The sequence below is a fragment of the Gymnodraco acuticeps genome, unplaced genomic scaffold, assembly GCF_902827175.1.
Source record: "Gymnodraco acuticeps unplaced genomic scaffold, fGymAcu1.1, whole genome shotgun sequence".
In the NCBI taxonomy this organism is placed as follows: Eukaryota; Metazoa; Chordata; class Actinopteri; order Perciformes; family Bathydraconidae; genus Gymnodraco; species Gymnodraco acuticeps.
In genome coordinates, this window is record NW_022989965.1 from 161175 (window position 1) to 178615 (window position 17441).

The 17441-nt window shown below is 45.4% G+C and overlaps 1 protein-coding gene and 1 long non-coding RNA gene across 2 annotated transcripts; both read left to right on the plus strand.

The window, feature by feature from the left end:
* Positions 1-1873: 1873 nt before the first annotated feature.
* On the plus strand, positions 1874-3058 carry LOC117542892. Its single transcript, XR_004568504.1, has 3 exons — positions 1874-1921; positions 2091-2157; positions 2693-3058. It is a non-coding gene; the product is annotated as an uncharacterized LOC117542892 (long non-coding RNA).
* Positions 3059-15026: 11968 nt separating this feature from the next.
* Positions 15027-16286, plus strand: LOC117542890 (trace amine-associated receptor 13c-like). The gene is made up of 2 exons (XM_034210763.1): positions 15027-15199; positions 15467-16286. The coding sequence occupies exons 1-2, from the start codon at positions 15027-15029 to the stop codon at positions 16284-16286; spliced, it is 993 nt and encodes a 330-aa protein (XP_034066654.1).
* The last annotated feature ends 1155 nt before the right edge of the window (positions 16287-17441 follow it).

A 17441-nucleotide genomic window follows, 5' to 3' on the forward strand; every position in this document is an offset into this window, starting at 1 on the left:
ATATAAATGTAAGTGTATTGATACAGAACTATGCTATACAGAAAATACATGCATGTACAGTATATTTCTAGTCCCTATTTCGAAAAAAGTGAAGATTTATAACAATAAAATCTAAAATGAAGGTTTATAGAGGTCCTGTTATGTATTCTAAAAGGTATAATGGGCCTACTGCAAATCCTCTAACACAATTATTCTTATAGAAATCTGGTAATGAGTTTTCCCCTCACTGTCTGCAGCAGGAATGAGTCTCATTGAAGAGAAACACAGATCACTCTTCTCACGCTCACAGTGAATATGAGAGACAAGTAGGCTGACAAAAAAAACAAGCAGCCGGTGTCTGGCGGTCTGTGAACTGCAGGCATTGCAAACATGTCAGTGAGGGTGTGGGAATGCCGGTGGGGGGGGGGGGGGGGGGGGGGGGGGGGCAGAGAACACTATTATTATCTTTTTATTAATATGGTTTTATTATTATCCTAAAATAAGTTAATGTAGATGACTCAAAAGTATAATTGCCTGTATTAAAAAAAACGTCACAAAAGAAACAAACAGGTGCTTGTTACTCTGTTTGACAGAATGAGCACCCCTCCCTTCATTCATTGCATGGTATGGGCGCCTGAGCAATGGAGCAAGCGGAGCAGGTGCATCCCCACAATTGACCTTGGGGGAGCAAACGTGTGCTTTTGCACCCCCACTTTTTGATCATATGAAAAATATGATATGCCCCCCCAATATATCACTGTAAACATAAGTATGTAATTTCAATCGAATTAATAATACGCAATGAAAGAACTTGTGCTGATTATAGACACTTAATACTAATAGCGAGTTTTTAAGTTTCCAAAGATTGTGACCCCCCCCCCCCCCCCCCCCCGCATTTCGCTCACAATGGTTTGATCAACTGCCTCCCACCCACGCAGTCCTGATGCAGGTAGGCTGAGTGTAAATCACCGCGACCTGTCGTGGCAGACCTTTACAGTAAGTTGTTCAAACAAAGAATATGTTAGACATATCTTTACTTCTACCACTCAATACAATAAAACACATTTATAATCATCACCTTCTCTTCATTTTCGCTGCATTGAATTACAGGTCACTCTTTATGTTAGCTAGCGGTTAGCTGACGTTTGCTAGCTAGCTAGTAACATCAACCAGTGTGTGTGTTTGACTAGCTAGCTATCTGGTAGATCGAAGCCCATAAGAGTTTGAGTTTATTAGGATCCCCATTAGCTGTTGCATGACAACAACTAGTCTTCCTGGGGTCCACACAAAACATAAAACATTACATTCGACAAGACTTTTACAGAACAGAAAATAAAAAACTGATTTCCGAAGTCCATTTTCCTTCAAGCATTGACTTTCATATTTTCCATCATATACCACTTATTTTCTGATTCCATTTCATTGGAAAGAAAATAATGATAATGATAATAAAATAAGAATAAAGTAGGCTACTTATATCTATCTATATTTACAGATGCCAGCCTTCAATTCTCTTAAGGTACAACTACCTGAAATGAAAATAAAAGAAGAATGAATTATAGAATGATAGAAGATAATATGATAGAAGCCCATCTCCTACTGTAACTAACCTGCACACTGTGTGTGTGTGTGTGTGTGTGTGTGTGTGTGTGTGTGTGTGTGTGTGTGTGTGTGTGGTGTTGTGTGTGTGTGTGTGTGTGGTGTGGTGTGTGTGTGTGTGTGTGTGTGTGTGTGTGTGTGTGTGTGTGTGTGTGTGTGTGTGTGTGTGTGTGTGTGTGGTGTGTGTGTAGCCAGACAACCAGGCAGAAAAAAGAAAAAATCATGTATTCAACCCAGTTCAGTGTACTCATAAGTGTATTGCTCTCCTTAAAGTAGAATGATATGGTGACTGCAGACTCAGGGAGGAGGCAGAGAAGGAGAGAAAGAGACACAAGAGTTACAGGTAATGGAAATATCAGTCAGCTTAAAGTGTAGGATAACATAACAAATTAAGACACAAATACTTGGATAATATATTCCCCCCTCTCTCCCTTTCTTTACAGAGTAGCATAAAGATTGTGTATTCAAACCAGTTCAGTGTACTCATAAGTGTATTGCTCTCCTTAATGTAGAATGATGTGGTGACTGCAGACTCAGGGGGGAGGCAGAGAAGGAGAGAAAGAGACACAAGAGTTACAGGTAATGGAAATATCAGACAGCTTAAAGTGTAGGATAACATCCCTAGTCAAAAAATGCTATAGGAATCTCTATACGTTTTTGGAACCCTATAGGAATCCTTTAGGATCCCATAGGATTTTCAGACAGTTCTGTGCTCTATATTTCAGGAAATTGCACGTACAGGTGTTCATTAAATTTAACAAAATGCTGCCATGGAGGTGGTCGTGCCTGACCCACTCCAAACCACCCCTTGCCTGCCAGTTACTAATCTTGCACCCCCACTTTCAACTATAATATCATATTATTATATTATAATATTCACATTTAGTTACTCTAGTTCTTCCAGTAATTGCAATACCATTGACCACTGGTACATTAAATTGAGGTTGTTACAGTAGCTATAGCTAGATTTGAGCAATTGGAAAATATCTATACAAATGATTATTATTATTATTATTATTATTATTATTATAACAATTAAGAGATAGCTCGAGCTGTACTGTGTTATTACTATTATAGGGCATTTTATAAATGATGTACACTATGGATACTCTAGAGCCAGGGCCCTCGAGCAAGGCAGCCAACGAGGAGAGCAGAGGTGAAGAGGCAGAAGTACCAGTACAAGAAGAGGTCGAGGACCATGAAAGCAGCACAGATGAGGAGGAAGCAGCTATGGACAGTCAATGTCAGGGACAAAGTGAGGCTCCGACACAGGATGCCACAGATACTGAGCCACCTGTAGTGGTGTCTGAGGTAGAAGATCTGCTATCACTTGACCCAGGGTTGTTCCCAGCTAGGATGAGTGACAAGGACAGGGCAACTATTGTAAAGAAATTAGCAATGCGAGAAACAGATCAAGAATTTCCACATGATTCAAAGGGAAAGAGATTTCCAGATTACTTGAAATACACCAAAGCAGATAAGGGTAGGGGTAAAGTGAAAAGGGACTGGTTGATTCACAGTGAAAGTGCAAATGCACTGTTCTGCATACCATGTGTTCTTTTCTCCAAGGAGCAAAAAATACCCTCTCTTAGTGCTTTGAGTAGTGACCAGGGATACAAGATGTGTGACGTCGAGTGGCGTCGCATATATGATAAATTCCCAAGCCATGAAACAAGTAGGAATCACAGGGACTGTTATTTGCGATGGAAACACCTACAGTGTTCGGTTATGACTGCATGTGGCGTTGATCATCAGTTGCAGAGAGAGCTACAGTCTGAAATTGAGAAAAACTAAGCTATCTTGCAGAGACTCCTTGATGTCACTCTGCACTTGGCAACGAGGAATTTAGCTTTCCGAGGTAAAACGCATGCTTTGGGCGATTTCCACAATGGACATTTTGTAGGTACGCAAGAACTTTTGTCACGATATGATCGACTCTTGAAAGACCACTTAGACAAAATCAGGACATCCAAAAAAGGAAGCCGGCTAACTCATTATCTGAGCCCAGACATCCAGAACGAGTTTATTGAATTGTGTGGGGGAAAGGTTTTAAAAACCATTCTGACGGAAAGGGAGGATGCCATATACTATGGAATCATTTGTGATGCAACGCCTGACATTTCCCACACCGAGCAAAATGTTGTGCTCATAAGATATGTACATTATAATGAAGACACAGGCGAATGGGAGATCACTGAAAGATGTATTGAATTCAAAGATTTCAACGGAAAAACAGGATGTGAAATAGCAGGCACGCTTTTATTTTCAAGGCAGTTTTTACAGGCCTCTACCGTAATGCATAGGATATTCGTGCACCGCAATACAACGTGCGGGCTGGCTTGACTGTGTTTTCCGAAGTGGGGGCTGGCTTGACCACAGTCTGTTTACCCAGTGTTTCCTGGCATGAAACGTTTTATTTCACCTTGCTATGTGTTTTTAATGTATATTAAAAAACGGGGACATTTCCGGGGACAGTTTCAACCGGGGACAGGCCAATACAAACGGGGACTGTCCCCGGAAAACGGGGACGTCTGGTCACCCTAATCTAGCATAAAATCCCAATAAACTGCTAGCAACTGCAAAACACTAGTGCTAGCTAATGTTTTGCAAACTATAAAAAGTGAGGCTATTACAGTAGACCGATAGTTACGGCTGTAACTACGGTTCTATGAGTCCCGGATGACCGCCAGAGGCGGTGCTTGTAGCACTGGATATGTCCATCGCACGCATGCGCAGTTCGAGTACCAATAACAACAAAGTCACCTGTGACCCACGTGACTACGGCTACATAGGCCGGCGTCACTAGTGGGTCGGTTCCTAGAATCTTCTCGCGAGCACACAATAATTCTGAGTGACCGGAAACTCTGGCGGTCATCCGGGACTCATAGAACCGTAGTTACAGCCGTAACTATCGTTCTATTTCGTCCCTACTGACCGCCAGAGGCGGTGCTTTTAGCACTGGATGACTATACCAACCATGTCATGAAGAATCCGAACACTTGCTTACCTAGCATTTCAAAGTGTTGTTCGACGCTCGGCATAACCCTCGGCGCACACTCAAAGTCTAAGTCTAAGTTAACTTTTGGAAGAACCAGAGAAAGGGGTGAAAATGGATAAAATGTATCCGAAAATAGTGTCTCATTATTCCGTGACAACTCCCCTTGAATTCATCCAGAGACCAGTTCAAAAACTTAAAGTTTGGTAAGAACCATGATTGGGGGTCCTCCAGGCAACAACTGTATCCGATCCAAAGTGCTCATGTAGCGGATGCATTCCTCCATGATTTCCCCATCATGTGAAATAGCCCGTTTTTTTTCTAAGCGCTCTCAAAAACCGGGTTTCCGATTTCGTGCAAATCGTAGCTTGGAAAAGATTAATTCATTTTTTGGACGGAGGAAGGGAGGTCTCGATTCCCCTCTCCGTTGTAAAATGCAACGGGGTAGTGCAAATGTCTCCGGGGCTTCCGCCGGAAGCCCCTCCTCCGTTGGCACTTAGCCGTTTTTTCGAGAATTTTTTTTAACTTCATTTTTTATTATTTTCAGATATAATTGACCGTTTTCTTTACTTTTTTTTGCTTTCCACGGGTGGGGGCGCATGGCAGGCCGCCTATGAGCTCCCAAATTCGGCCTGGAACCTCCGGGAATTGTGGGCTAAGCTCAATAAACTGACAAAGTCACCCAGAAATGTCACTTTAATAGCCAAAAAATATATAATACAAATACATTTAAATAGTAAAAGGTACAATTGTGCTCCTAATTACCCGCAATTTGATTTATATAGCCCCATGATAGTGAATACAAATCATTTTCATGTGAAAAAAGTGTTAAAATGCCTGATTAATATGTTTGTAATGCTGGCAGCAGGTTCACTGCTGTAAGCAGGGTCCCACACTCACAGGCAGAGATCCAGGGTGATGCACATGGCTTTCTTACCCAGGAATGAGTGTGTGAAAGCTGGGTAAAAGTGCTGTGAATACAGGGAGGGAGAGAGCAGCAGCAGCAGCAGCAGCAGCAGCAGCAGGCTGTGACCCAGAGAGCTTGAAACATGTCCATTTCATCCACATTTGACTACTCATGAAATGTACATTAAATGTACAGGAATCTGTCCATTTCATCCACATTTGACTACTCATGAAATGTACAGCAGAGTCACTGCTGTAAGCAGGGTCCCACACTCACATGCAAACAGGCAGAGATCCAGGGTGATGCACATTAATTTCTTAACCAGGAATGAGTGTGTGAAAGCTGGGTAAAAGTGTTGTGAATACAGGGAGAGAGGAGGAGCAGCAGCAGCAGCAGCAGCAGCAGGATGTGACCCAGAGAGCTCCTTCCAGCACCTCTAATGCAGAGTGGAGTGCACGTGCTGAGGTGTAGGGCTTAACCATGTCCTGGATGTAGGAAGGGCCAGATCCATTCACAGCATGGTACGCAAGTACCAGTGTCTTGAAGTGGATTCTAGCAGTTACTGGAAGCCAGTGAAGTGAGCGGAGGAGCGGTGTGGTGTGGGAAAATGTAGGAAGGTTGAAGACCAGACGAGCCGCTGCATTCTGGATGAGCTGCAGAGGTCGGATGGCACATGCAGTTAGACCAGCCAGGAGGGAGTTGCAGTAGTCAAGGCGTGAGAGCGAGAGCCGGGACCAGAAGTTGCGTCGCTTTCTGGGTTAGGAGGGGACGTATCCTCCTGATGTTGTAAAGAGTGTATCTTAGTAGCGGGTTGTAGCAGCGATGTTTGCAGTGAAGGACAGGTTGTTATTTAGGGTCACACCCAGATTCCTTGCAGTCTGAGTCGGGGAAACAACAGAGGGGCCGATGTTGATTGTTAGGTCAAGAGTGGGAAGAAAAAGCAGTTCAGTCTTGTCAAGGTTGAGCTTGAGGTGGTGAGCAGACATCCACTGAGAGATGTCTGCTAGACAAGCAGAGATGCGTGCGACGACCTGGGTTTCTGAACGGGGGAAAGACAGAATTACTTGGGTGTCGTCCGCGTAGCAGTGGTATGAAAAACCATGCGGGCTAATGACTGATCCGAGCGAGTTTGTGCACAGAGAGAAGAGGAGGGGACCAAGGACAGAGCCCTGAGGGACCCCTGTAGTTAATTGACAAGGGTCAGACTCGGACCTTCTCCAAGTTACCCCGTAGATGCGGTCTTTGAGGTATGAGGAGGTAAAGTGCAGAGCCTGAAACTCCAAGTTATATCTCACACAGGCTCCGCCCTCTACTGGACTCTATGGGTATTACCTCTCAACCATACTATGTGGCGCAGTATGTCTCGCCGGAAGAGGCGGAGGACCGGGACCTCGAGGTGGTGGAGATGCAAGAGCAGGATGTCGATGTGCCTTTCGTGTTCGCCATGCCAGCGGGCCGGGCGGCCCAGTTCGTCGAGGAGGAAGACGACGACGCCACCTCGTTGTCTGATGCTTCCGTGGGCCGGCCTCCAGGAGGGTCCACAGCACAGGTCTGTGCGGCAGGACTTCCCAGCGGTGATGACTATGGCGGCGGAGCGTGCAAATTTGTGAAATCCTGAAATATCTGGATAAGATGTTCAGGCTCGGGACGCAGATGGCAGCAGCGGCCAATAATCTTGGCGTGTTGGGTGTCTCACTGATCACCCCTCAGCAGGACATCCCCGCCTACCCGCCTTTGGACTGCTGCTCGGGCCAGACGGTAGATGGGCCAGACGGTATGGCTACCGCAGCTTGACGTGTGATGTCCCTGGCCACAGTGGCGTCGCGTCACGTGTGGCTGGGTCTGACCGCAGTGTCCAAGAAAGACCGGGATAATCTCCTTGGGGCCCCCGTATCCACAGAAGGGCTCTTCAGGTCGATCACCTCGGTCACCCATCGCTTCAGTCGCTTGGAGGAAGAGAGGGCACAGCTCAGCCGCATTGCTGCCACTGGCTCGTCCTCAGGCTCTTCCTCGGGGGGGAGAGCGCTCGGCGGTGGTCAGAAGGAGAGAGAGGCGCCGGTATAGAGCCCCCGGGGCTCCCGTTGCTCCCTCTGCCTCCGCGGTTCGTCCCGGAGAACCAGATCAATACCGGCACTCGCAGGGACGGGCTGACCGACCCCGACAGGCTCCCGCTCTGGCTCCGCTTTGGAAAGGGCTTCAGGGTGGGGTGCACCGTCCACCAGAAGCTGACTGGCCATGGGAGATAGCGTCCCGGCGGAGAGAGTCACTTTCTCCACCCAGGACGCGTGGGCGAATCCCGCCTCCTCCCTGTATGATGCTGCTGTTGTGACACGATCATCTTTTAAAAATAAAAATGATTGCATGTATCCCAGTCTAAGTGTAATTTCTCTCCACAAATCCACACTTCCACATAATGTTAACCGTACAGATTCCCCACTCGCTGCCCCAGTTGTAACTCCAGTAAAGGAAGCAGCTAGTGGGCTTGCGCATGTGAGAGTGATAAACTGCGCTATGGTACAGGGACATTATGGCCGGCGTAGCAGGGTTAGGACACACACAACGCCGAGTGTAAAAATTCCGCTTGATGCATTTCACCGTTTGGGTGAATGCATCATGGCAGAGAGCGCGCTTCAAAGACCTCTGTAGAGAATCGGCCCTTTCTGTGTCGACCCTCCATGGGCAGAGCTTCCCTTTACGGGGCGTTTTGCGACGGAACGGGTCACCAGAGAGTACCACAGCTTTATAGCTGGGGCGCCGCAGCTGATTGCACATCCCCTAACGCAATGTTATGGGGAATGGAAGCACAGCTGTGTATTAACGGAGTGGATGGACAGGATGCTGAGACTGGGTTATTCACTCCAGTGTTGCAGCATCCCTCCTCCGTTCACAGGCATAAAAGAGGTGAATCTATCATACCGAGGGGAGATAGGTTCCCTCTCGGCAGAGATTCAGGACCTGTTGCAAAAACAGGCAGTGTCTGTTGTGCGCTCTCAAGACAGAGAGGAAGGGCACTATTCCCTGTACTTCCTGGTTCGCAAGAAGACAGGAGAGTTCAGGCCCATTCTGGATCTTCACAGCCTGAATCTCCACATTGCACACAGAACATTCCATATGTTAACTGTAAAACACTTGATGGGACTGGTGCAGCCAGGCGATTGGTTCACAACCATCGACCTGAAGGACGCTTACTTTCATGTCAGCATTGCTCCAAAGCACAGAAAGTATTCACGTTTTGCTTTCCAGGGTGTAGCCTACGAGTACAACAGACTACCGTTCGGCTACTCCCTATCCCAACGCACGTTCAGCAAATGTTGTGGCCACAACGCTTCAGCCGATGCGCGAGCGTGGCATGAGGGTGTTCTTTTATCTAGACAACCTCATAGTCAAGGACAGGTCCAGGGAATGTGCAATGTTTCACACAGCCCAATTGACCCTACACCTAAACAAGTTAGGTTTTGCGGTCAATTGGAAGAAGAGCTCCCCCATACCTCACCAGCAGGTGCAGTATCTGGCAGTGGCGAACCGTCAGGGCCTTCAAGGTATTCAGAGAATACCCAGGAACACTCAGATAAAACATACAAAAAAATCGATTTAATTATATAAATAAGATGTAATAAAATGTATATAAAATGAATAAATGAGAATCGTATCTGTGTTGTTGATCTGTAATATTACAGTGTTACGTTGATTTGTTTGTCCTTCTCGGACCATGCACTACGCATTTCAGTGGTTTTGTGTTAGAAAAGAAAGCAACCAATCAGATCTTGTTCTGGGTATCTGGGTAGAATCTCCTTCAACCAAGGTATTCTACATCCTTGATAGAATACCCTGGTCGTTGCACTGAATGAGAGCATACGTTTGGACTGACAGTTTGATCAACCAATCATATATTGATTTGAAGCCAATGGGCGTGTTCTTTCAGAGTTTCCCTCGGTTCCAGGGTATTCTAGAAGGCCCGCTAGTTAACTGGCTCGAGACAGAGGATCTAGAACGAATGCAACGAAGCAATTCATGCCGTTTTATTGTTTTTAACGTTGAAATGACAAGTGCAACAGGTGAAGATGAAGTTGTTGCGGAATTGTTGTGAGTACCCTTTTCAAGATGACAATTCAGTGAAAAGACGGATATTATAATGCCGCGGAGGGGGAGGGGGGGGGGGGGGGGCTGGGCGGCGGCGGCTGGGGGCGGGTTGTGTCTACAAAAGGTCCAGTTGTGATAGACACGGTTCGCCACTGGTATCTGGGGATGTTGCTCGATTCAAACAGCCTACGCGCTACCCTGTCAGAGAGCCGACAGGCATCCTTGCTTCGTACAGTTTGCAGACTGCGACAGGGGGGTACCGGGTGACAGCGCTGACAATTATGCAGACTCTGGGTCTCATGGCAGCTGCTAACTTTGTGGTACCACTGGGCTTGCTGCATATGCGCCACCTGCAGAGGTAGTTTGTCGGCCTTCGTTTAGATCCCAAGAGGCACAAATGACGCCTGGTGACCATCCCTCCCTCAGTGGTGAGCAACCTCCGTTACTGGGGGTCCCCAGAGCACCTACGGAGGGGAACTCCACTGGGGCGGGGTAACCTCCTACGTCACGGTGTTCACGGACGCATCCGTGACAGGTTGGGGGGGGAACTGCCTAGGGAGAGCTATAGGGGGTCGCTGGTCCATAACGGAGACACGGCACAGCAACCTTCTAGAGCTGCGGGCAGTGGTGTTAGTCCTCCAGCATTTAAAACGCTTAATACAGGGCAAATATGTGCTAGTGAGGAGCGACAACAGCCCCACAGTGGCGTACATCAACAGGCAGGGCGGAGTCTGCTCCGCCGCCTTGTTGACCACAGCGGGGAACCTGTGGTTATGGGCTTAGGGATTATGTTATCTCTGATGGCCCTCCACATCCCGGGACTGGAGAACAGGGGGGCCGACCTCATGTCAAGAGGCGGGCCCCTGCCAGGCGAGTGAGTGCTTCACCCGGAGGTGGTGAAGCAAATCTGGGCCCAGTTCGGGAGAGCGGAGGTGGACCTGTTTGCCAGCCGGCGCAACAGCCACTGTACCCTGTGGTTTTCCATGGCTATGCGGGTGGACGTGTTTGCACACGAGCCATGGCCAAGAAAGCTTCTCTACGCCTTTCCACCGGTACTCCTTATTCTCCCCCTCCTGGAGAGGGTGAAACGAGAGCGTCTGTCAGTCATCCTAGTGGCCCCAGATTGCCGCTTGGCGCCGTGGTTTGCAGAGGTGACACAGATGATGGTGGGCCAGCCGTGGGCGAATCCTCAATTCTGGGGGGCGATGTCTCAGGAGGCAGGTGCAATGGGGGCGTTACCCACTCTGGGCCAACCTCTCCAGGCTTGGCTCCTGAGAGGGACAGGCTGAGGCAAGGGGCACTGTCTGACAAGGTTATTCAGACTATCCATGCAGCTAGAGCGGGATCCACCACAGCCTGTTACAGGCCAAAGTGGCTAGGATTCCAGCGATGGTGTGAGGAGGGGAGAATAGAGCGCCTATCTTGTACGTTGGGCTCTATTCTGTCCTACTTACAGTTACTGGTGGACAGGGGGCTTGCTCATTCCACAATTACAGTTTATGCAGCAGCCATCTTGTCCTGCCATGAGGGATTTGGCGGCAGGTCAGCCTTCAGTCAGCCGCTTATGTCGAGGTTTTCGCAGGGGGTCAGGAGGCAGCGCCCAGAAGTGCACGCCTCCACCCGCAGTGGGACCTGCCGTTGGTGCTCGAGGCTCTGGTCACAGAACTATTTGAGCCTCTGGAGCTCTCCTCCCCGAAAGCGCTGTCATGGAAGACAGCGTTACTACTTGCCTTAACTTTGGCCAAGAGAGAGTCAGAGCTGACCGCTCTGTCCGTGCACCCAAGTTGCTTATTGATCCAGGGTGACCATAGCGGGGCGACAATCAGACCGAACCCCTCCTTTTTTCCCAAGAGTCTAAGGAGCTCGTTCAGGTCAAGGGTTATTCAGTTAGGGGGCTTTAATCTTCCACCCCATGGTGGGGGCAGGGAGGCTAAATTCCACCTCCTCAGCCAGGTGCGTGCGCTAGCTTGTTATGTGGAGCACACGGCTGCCACTAGGCGCACTGAACAACTGTTTGTGTGCTTTGGGGGCGGCATGGCCGGTAACGCTCTGTCCAAGAAACGCCTGGCAGGATGGCTCTACGAGTGCATCTCACATGACTACGGACAGGTGGGGAGAGCTTTCCCCACGGGGGTCCGTGCAAACTCTACACGGGGTATGGCTCTGTCAACAGCCTTATTTAACGGAGTGAGTGTGGAGGACATATGTACGGCGGCGTCTTGGTCCACGCCAGGCCCCTTTTATCTCTTGGACATGTCTGGCTCCTTCTCATCATTTGTGCTTTCTGAGGCAACACAGGACTGGTGAGGGGGGAGGGGCTGTGGTTCAGCAGGTATCTGACCCCCCCCCCCCCCCCCCCCCCCCCTGGACAAAGTGCACTTATGTGTTCCAATGCTCCTTAGGGACCCTGGAAACATGGTGCACAGTGAGCGCCATACAGGGCTGGGGGACTGCCCATAGGCAGGCAGGGAGAGCCCTCCTCACTGTTTTCCAGGCACACTATTCACGAGGTAAGCGTGTCTGAGTGTGCCCTAACAGCCAGGTAAACTGCGGCCCCCCACTTCTCCCCGGTCACAACCGGAGGAGAGGAGGTTGCGGTGCAGTGGCTGTTAACCTCTTAAGCCCTGAGCCTGTTTTTCAGGTTTCAGGCTCGAAAATGCCACTAACACAACAAAGACTATATCTTCACTTCTAAAAGGGGTAAATTAATAATATTTTCTCTCAAAGCAAGGTTACATCTGTGAGTTGGATGTGGAAGTGTCAAAATCAATATAGATGTTTTTATTTTAAAGTAAATTCAGATGGAACATAGTAAAAACATGTAAATTCTAATGTCCGCCTAAAAAAAAAACATTAATTATAGTGAAAACCACCCTTGAATGATGGGTTAGTAGACTAAAAGCTTTAGGAATCCAAACTATAACATATAATAAGTACCCTGTATCAAGCTTGATGCAAAACAAGTGAAAAATAAAGTCCAGGCGGACTCACCTCTGGGTAATTTGGGAACCATCAGTTTCCATTTGAACTTTTTCACTGTAAAAATCATTTATTACTTTGAATTATAACTATAGGTATTCATTCCATCCAAATACAACTGTTGTGAAAAAAAAACAACAAAAAAAACATACTCTGTTATCCTCTTACGCCCCACGGACCCAACATCGCGTCATTTGCAAGAAACAACGTCTAAGGAACCTTAATATTTAATAAACTATGAATATTTTATATCCATATAATGGGAAAAAACTCATTTAACTGATCTTTTTCATTTTTTTTTTTTTTTAAAACACACAATGCTAACACTGACCCTCTGAATTAGCCCTGAGCGAAAAATGCTAACCTATTACTGCACCGAGAAAATCACTCCTAGCTCCCTTATTACTTATCCTAGCTCCACATCCAACACATTGTTTATGATCGTAAAGACACAGAATCTAACGGTGCCCACCTCAACACTGAAAGATGCAAACTCGCAAGGTTATCAACAAAAACGTACATCAAAACAAGTGGCGCTAGGTACTAACATGCGCTAGGCTAATATAGCTTACCTTCCTCTTTGTCTGGTCTACTCTAAACTGGTCTTCAATGGCATTAAAACGATAAAAACAATGATGTAGTTAATCCATAGGTTAATATCCAATGGGGCTGTGTCCCCTTTGAAATGTTCTGATAATCTATAAGCAATAAAACTGCAATTCCGTTATCTGCTGTCCGCTCTGTGCTCCGTGCTCTGGGTCCTGCAATTCCTGCTTCCTTCCGTAGTAAATCATAAGTAAAGTCTGCTGCGTAATGTACTTACGCTGGCTGGCATTCTTTATACTTTAGGCAGGACCATATCTCTGGAACCCATTGGTCGATTTACACCTTTTTCTTAACCATCAGAACCAATAGAATCGATGGGCAGTTCCCAAATCCACGTAAACATTACCATTGCGGACGTAATAGAGAAGCAAACGAAGCATATCTGAAAGTACAAGCCTGGACGGCAAAACTTTATACGTCTTATACTTTATATTGCCATAAATATGATGATGGATTATCAGTAAACATTTCTACGTGACACAAAGACATTGGATTAACCTTGAGCGGCATTTTTATTCCGTTGAACACAACTTTTGATCACAAATCAAAAAAGGTAAGACGTAATTATTGTAATATTTTTGAAACCGGATGTTGTTTACTTTCTCTTTTCTGGCTGATAGCTCCAGGTATCCGGGGTCGTACAGTGATGATATTACATGTGTGGAATCTGTGGAGTCTCAGCTTTAATCGGATATCTTGTTTGTGTAGTTACGATAAGTAATAAGGGCATTTCTACCGTGAGTGCTGTGCAAAAGTCCGTTAGCATTAGTTAGCATTTTTTCGCTCCATGCTAATTTAAAGGCTTGGTATTACTCTTGTGTTTCTTTTAGCTAAAAATGGTTCACATTTTCAGTTAGCTGAGTTTCTCACCGTTAAAAGGGTATGGAACATTAATAGTTTCATAAATGTTAAGAAGCCCTGAGACATAGTCTCGTAAAAAAAACGGTGGGAGGGGTCCACTGGGGGGACCCTCGGCTTAAGAGGTTAACCAAAAGCCGGCCAGGGGCAGTGTGTTGACTCGATGTTGAGCAACATGATACCTTGATATAAAGAGGAGTTAGCCTTTGACCATCACTCAAGATTGAAGAGACATGTCTGCCAGAAACCTGAACAATGTCTAGAGCCTTTAATATTGCTGGGCAAATCTCATCCATACCTGGTGCTGTGATATTGGGATATGGTTAAAGCTTCCCTATAATCTTCCAACTTTTCCTTATCCATCGACAACATTTTGGATGTGTTTGGGAGCCCTTCAAAGTGCCTGACAGCATAAGGATATCAGCAGCTCTCCTCCTGAGCTGAACACTCTGAAACACTGTGTCCCTTTCCTGAGTCATCTGGGGGCTGCCAGAACTTTCTTGAGGCGTACAAACAGTCAATATCATTGGCCTTCCCAATCTCTTGCCTTTATGTCATTTTTATTTCAAGATAACCCTGGAACAACCAGGCCCAAAAGGTTAAATAACCTAATCCATTGTCTAGAAGCAAGTTGGCTTCATTGATCCTTTGACCATAACTCTGAGGAGCCACTCCCACAATGTAACTTATCAGCATGGCCCACTTGGTTTCAATACTTCACGAAAAATGTTAATCTTTTAAGATTCTTTACACCGTAAAACCACTCTTGATGAGAAGGAAAAAGTGGCCGCCATAATCAAATAAGATGATGTCAATGCTGGGAATTACGATAAAAACAAGTTGCATGGAAGTGATGAAGACTGAGATGACGATGACTGCAGAAAACAAAGTAGAGCTTAGGGATTTCAGTCTTAGCTAGAGAGAAAGTAATAGTAGGGGCAGGAAAGATGAGAAGAGATATATCAGCTGCATAACGGAGAGCTTTGCCAGAACACAGCAGCTTCTCAACACGTCTCTCTGCAGATGGAGACTTCCCAAATGGATGAACTCTGCTTTCCACAACTCTTCAACAAATCCTGCAGGAAGCCTACGCCAGCTCAGTCAGATATCCTGCTCGCTTACTTCCTGCAGTCCTTCATCACTCTGATCACTGCAGCTCTCAACCTGCTGGTCATCATCTCTATCTCCCACTTCAGGCACAGACAAACTTTCAGCTTAAGCTTGTATATGTTCATGGTTGAAAAGTAACAGGATTTAGCCATGCATTCCTTTTAATTAATGTTTCAGATAATAGTTGTTCTCTTTTAAATTATAACATTCAAACCTGACGTTTTGTGACAAAATAGTTCAAGCAAGCACTGCTCAACAAATGCATGTCCATGTCTTTTTTTGTGTTTTAGTGCTGTTTGTTGTTACAAGCTATCATTGATAATTGTATTTATGGTGAAATTCTTCCTTTCCAGGCAGCTCCACACCCCCACTAACCTCCTCATCCTCTCCCTGGCTGTCTCAGACTTCCTTGTGGGCCTCATTTTGATGCCTGTCCACATCATTTCAACAGAGGCTTGCTGGTACTTGGGTGACCTGATCTGTGCTCTGTATTGTATTATTAATTTTATCATTACCTCTTCTACGGTTGGAAACATGGTGCTCATATCCATTGATCGTTATTTTGCTATTTGTGACCCTCTACATTACACCACCAGAGTAACTCTGAACAGAACACAAATCTGCATCTGTCTGTGTTGGATTTGCTCTGTTATCTATAATTGTCTCATTTTAAAGGACTTTCTGAGACAACCTGATTCACAGAATTCTTGCCATGGAGAGTGTGTAGTTGTCATTAACAATATCACAGGAGCTGTTGACTTAGTTGTTACCTTGTTTTCCCCCATTACTGTTATCATAGTTCTGTATATGAGAGTGTTTGTGGTGGCTGTGTCTCAGGCTCGAGCCATGCGATCTCATGTTATAGCTGTCACTATGCAACGTTCAGTTGGTGCAACTGTTAAGAAATCTGAGATGAAAGCAGCCAGGACTCTTGGTGTTGTTGTCCTTGTGTTTCTAATATGTTTTTTTCCATATTACACTCCATCCCTTATAGGTGAGGATATTGAAAGTAGTAGTTCAACCTCATCCATTGTAATGTGGTTGCTGTATTTTAACTCCTGTCTGAACCCATTGATTTATGCCTCGTTATACCCCTGGTTTAGAAAATCTATCAAGCTCATTGTTACCCTTAAGATACTTCAGTCTTACTCGTGTGATTCTAAAATACTGTAATGACGGGCTGGGGTTGAGATATATTCTAAAAAACTTCTGTTCAGATGGACATATTGTTGCTATTGTTGCTGAGTCAGAATGCAATGTGTAATGGCTGAAGAAAGATTAGACATTATTTAATGTAGTAAAACATATGTAACTAAAAGATATACAAAATATGACATTGTGTGGAAGAAGTAGAATTTTTTTGAACTGTGTTGACTTCGGTTTGACCAGTATTCTGGTAATGATATGTTCAATTGTTAATTTAGTAGACAATATGCAGTACAGACTGATTGAGTATGTCGTTGGCAGAAGCTGAGTGTGCAACTTCAAACGAAAAGACAGAGCTGTCGTGTGTGTGTGTGTGTGTGTGTGTGTGTGTGTGTGTGTGTGTGTGTGTGTGTGTGTGAGAAAAAGGAGAGAAGGTTTTACCTACACATAACAGATTTGGTTCTCCAACACACTGACGATACAATATAACAAGAACAAAAATAAATCTTGTTGAGTGCTCACACATGTTTATTTTACCATCGCTCATGAAAATGTACATGTACTGTCTGTTGCAATAATGAGGGATTCAAATGTAGAAAAACATTCATAATATTTAGGCTGACAATAAGAATTAAAGCTTCAAGCAGCGATGATCGGGACCTCGCTAGGGCTGCTCGATTAAGGCAAAAATCATTATCATGATTATTTTGGTCAATATTGATATCACGATAATTAAATACGATTATTCATTGACTTTGAAAACATCCATTTATTGAACTTTTAAAAATAAAATAATAGTAATGTGAACAGTATCTTGTTAACAGTTGATTACCCTGAACCTTAAGTATAATTCAACTGAAAAACCAATACAAATATAAATAAAATAAATTATACATTTATATCTACATTTAAATCAATAATATCAAATGAATAAATACCAATAAAGAAGATCAACACATATTTTTGGGGCGCACTTCCACAACCTACTGAACATAATAAATATAATAAATAAAAAGCCACATCTTTTTCAACTTCTCCACGGCCTTTGTCATAAAGGGCAGGCCAGGGTTCAAGTTATGTGGGAGTCAATGGGAGCTGAGCTCCCGTGAGGAGGGTCTGAGCTCCCATGAATGCAGGGAAATCATACATCTGTTGGGGTCGCTAATACATTACCAACAACCA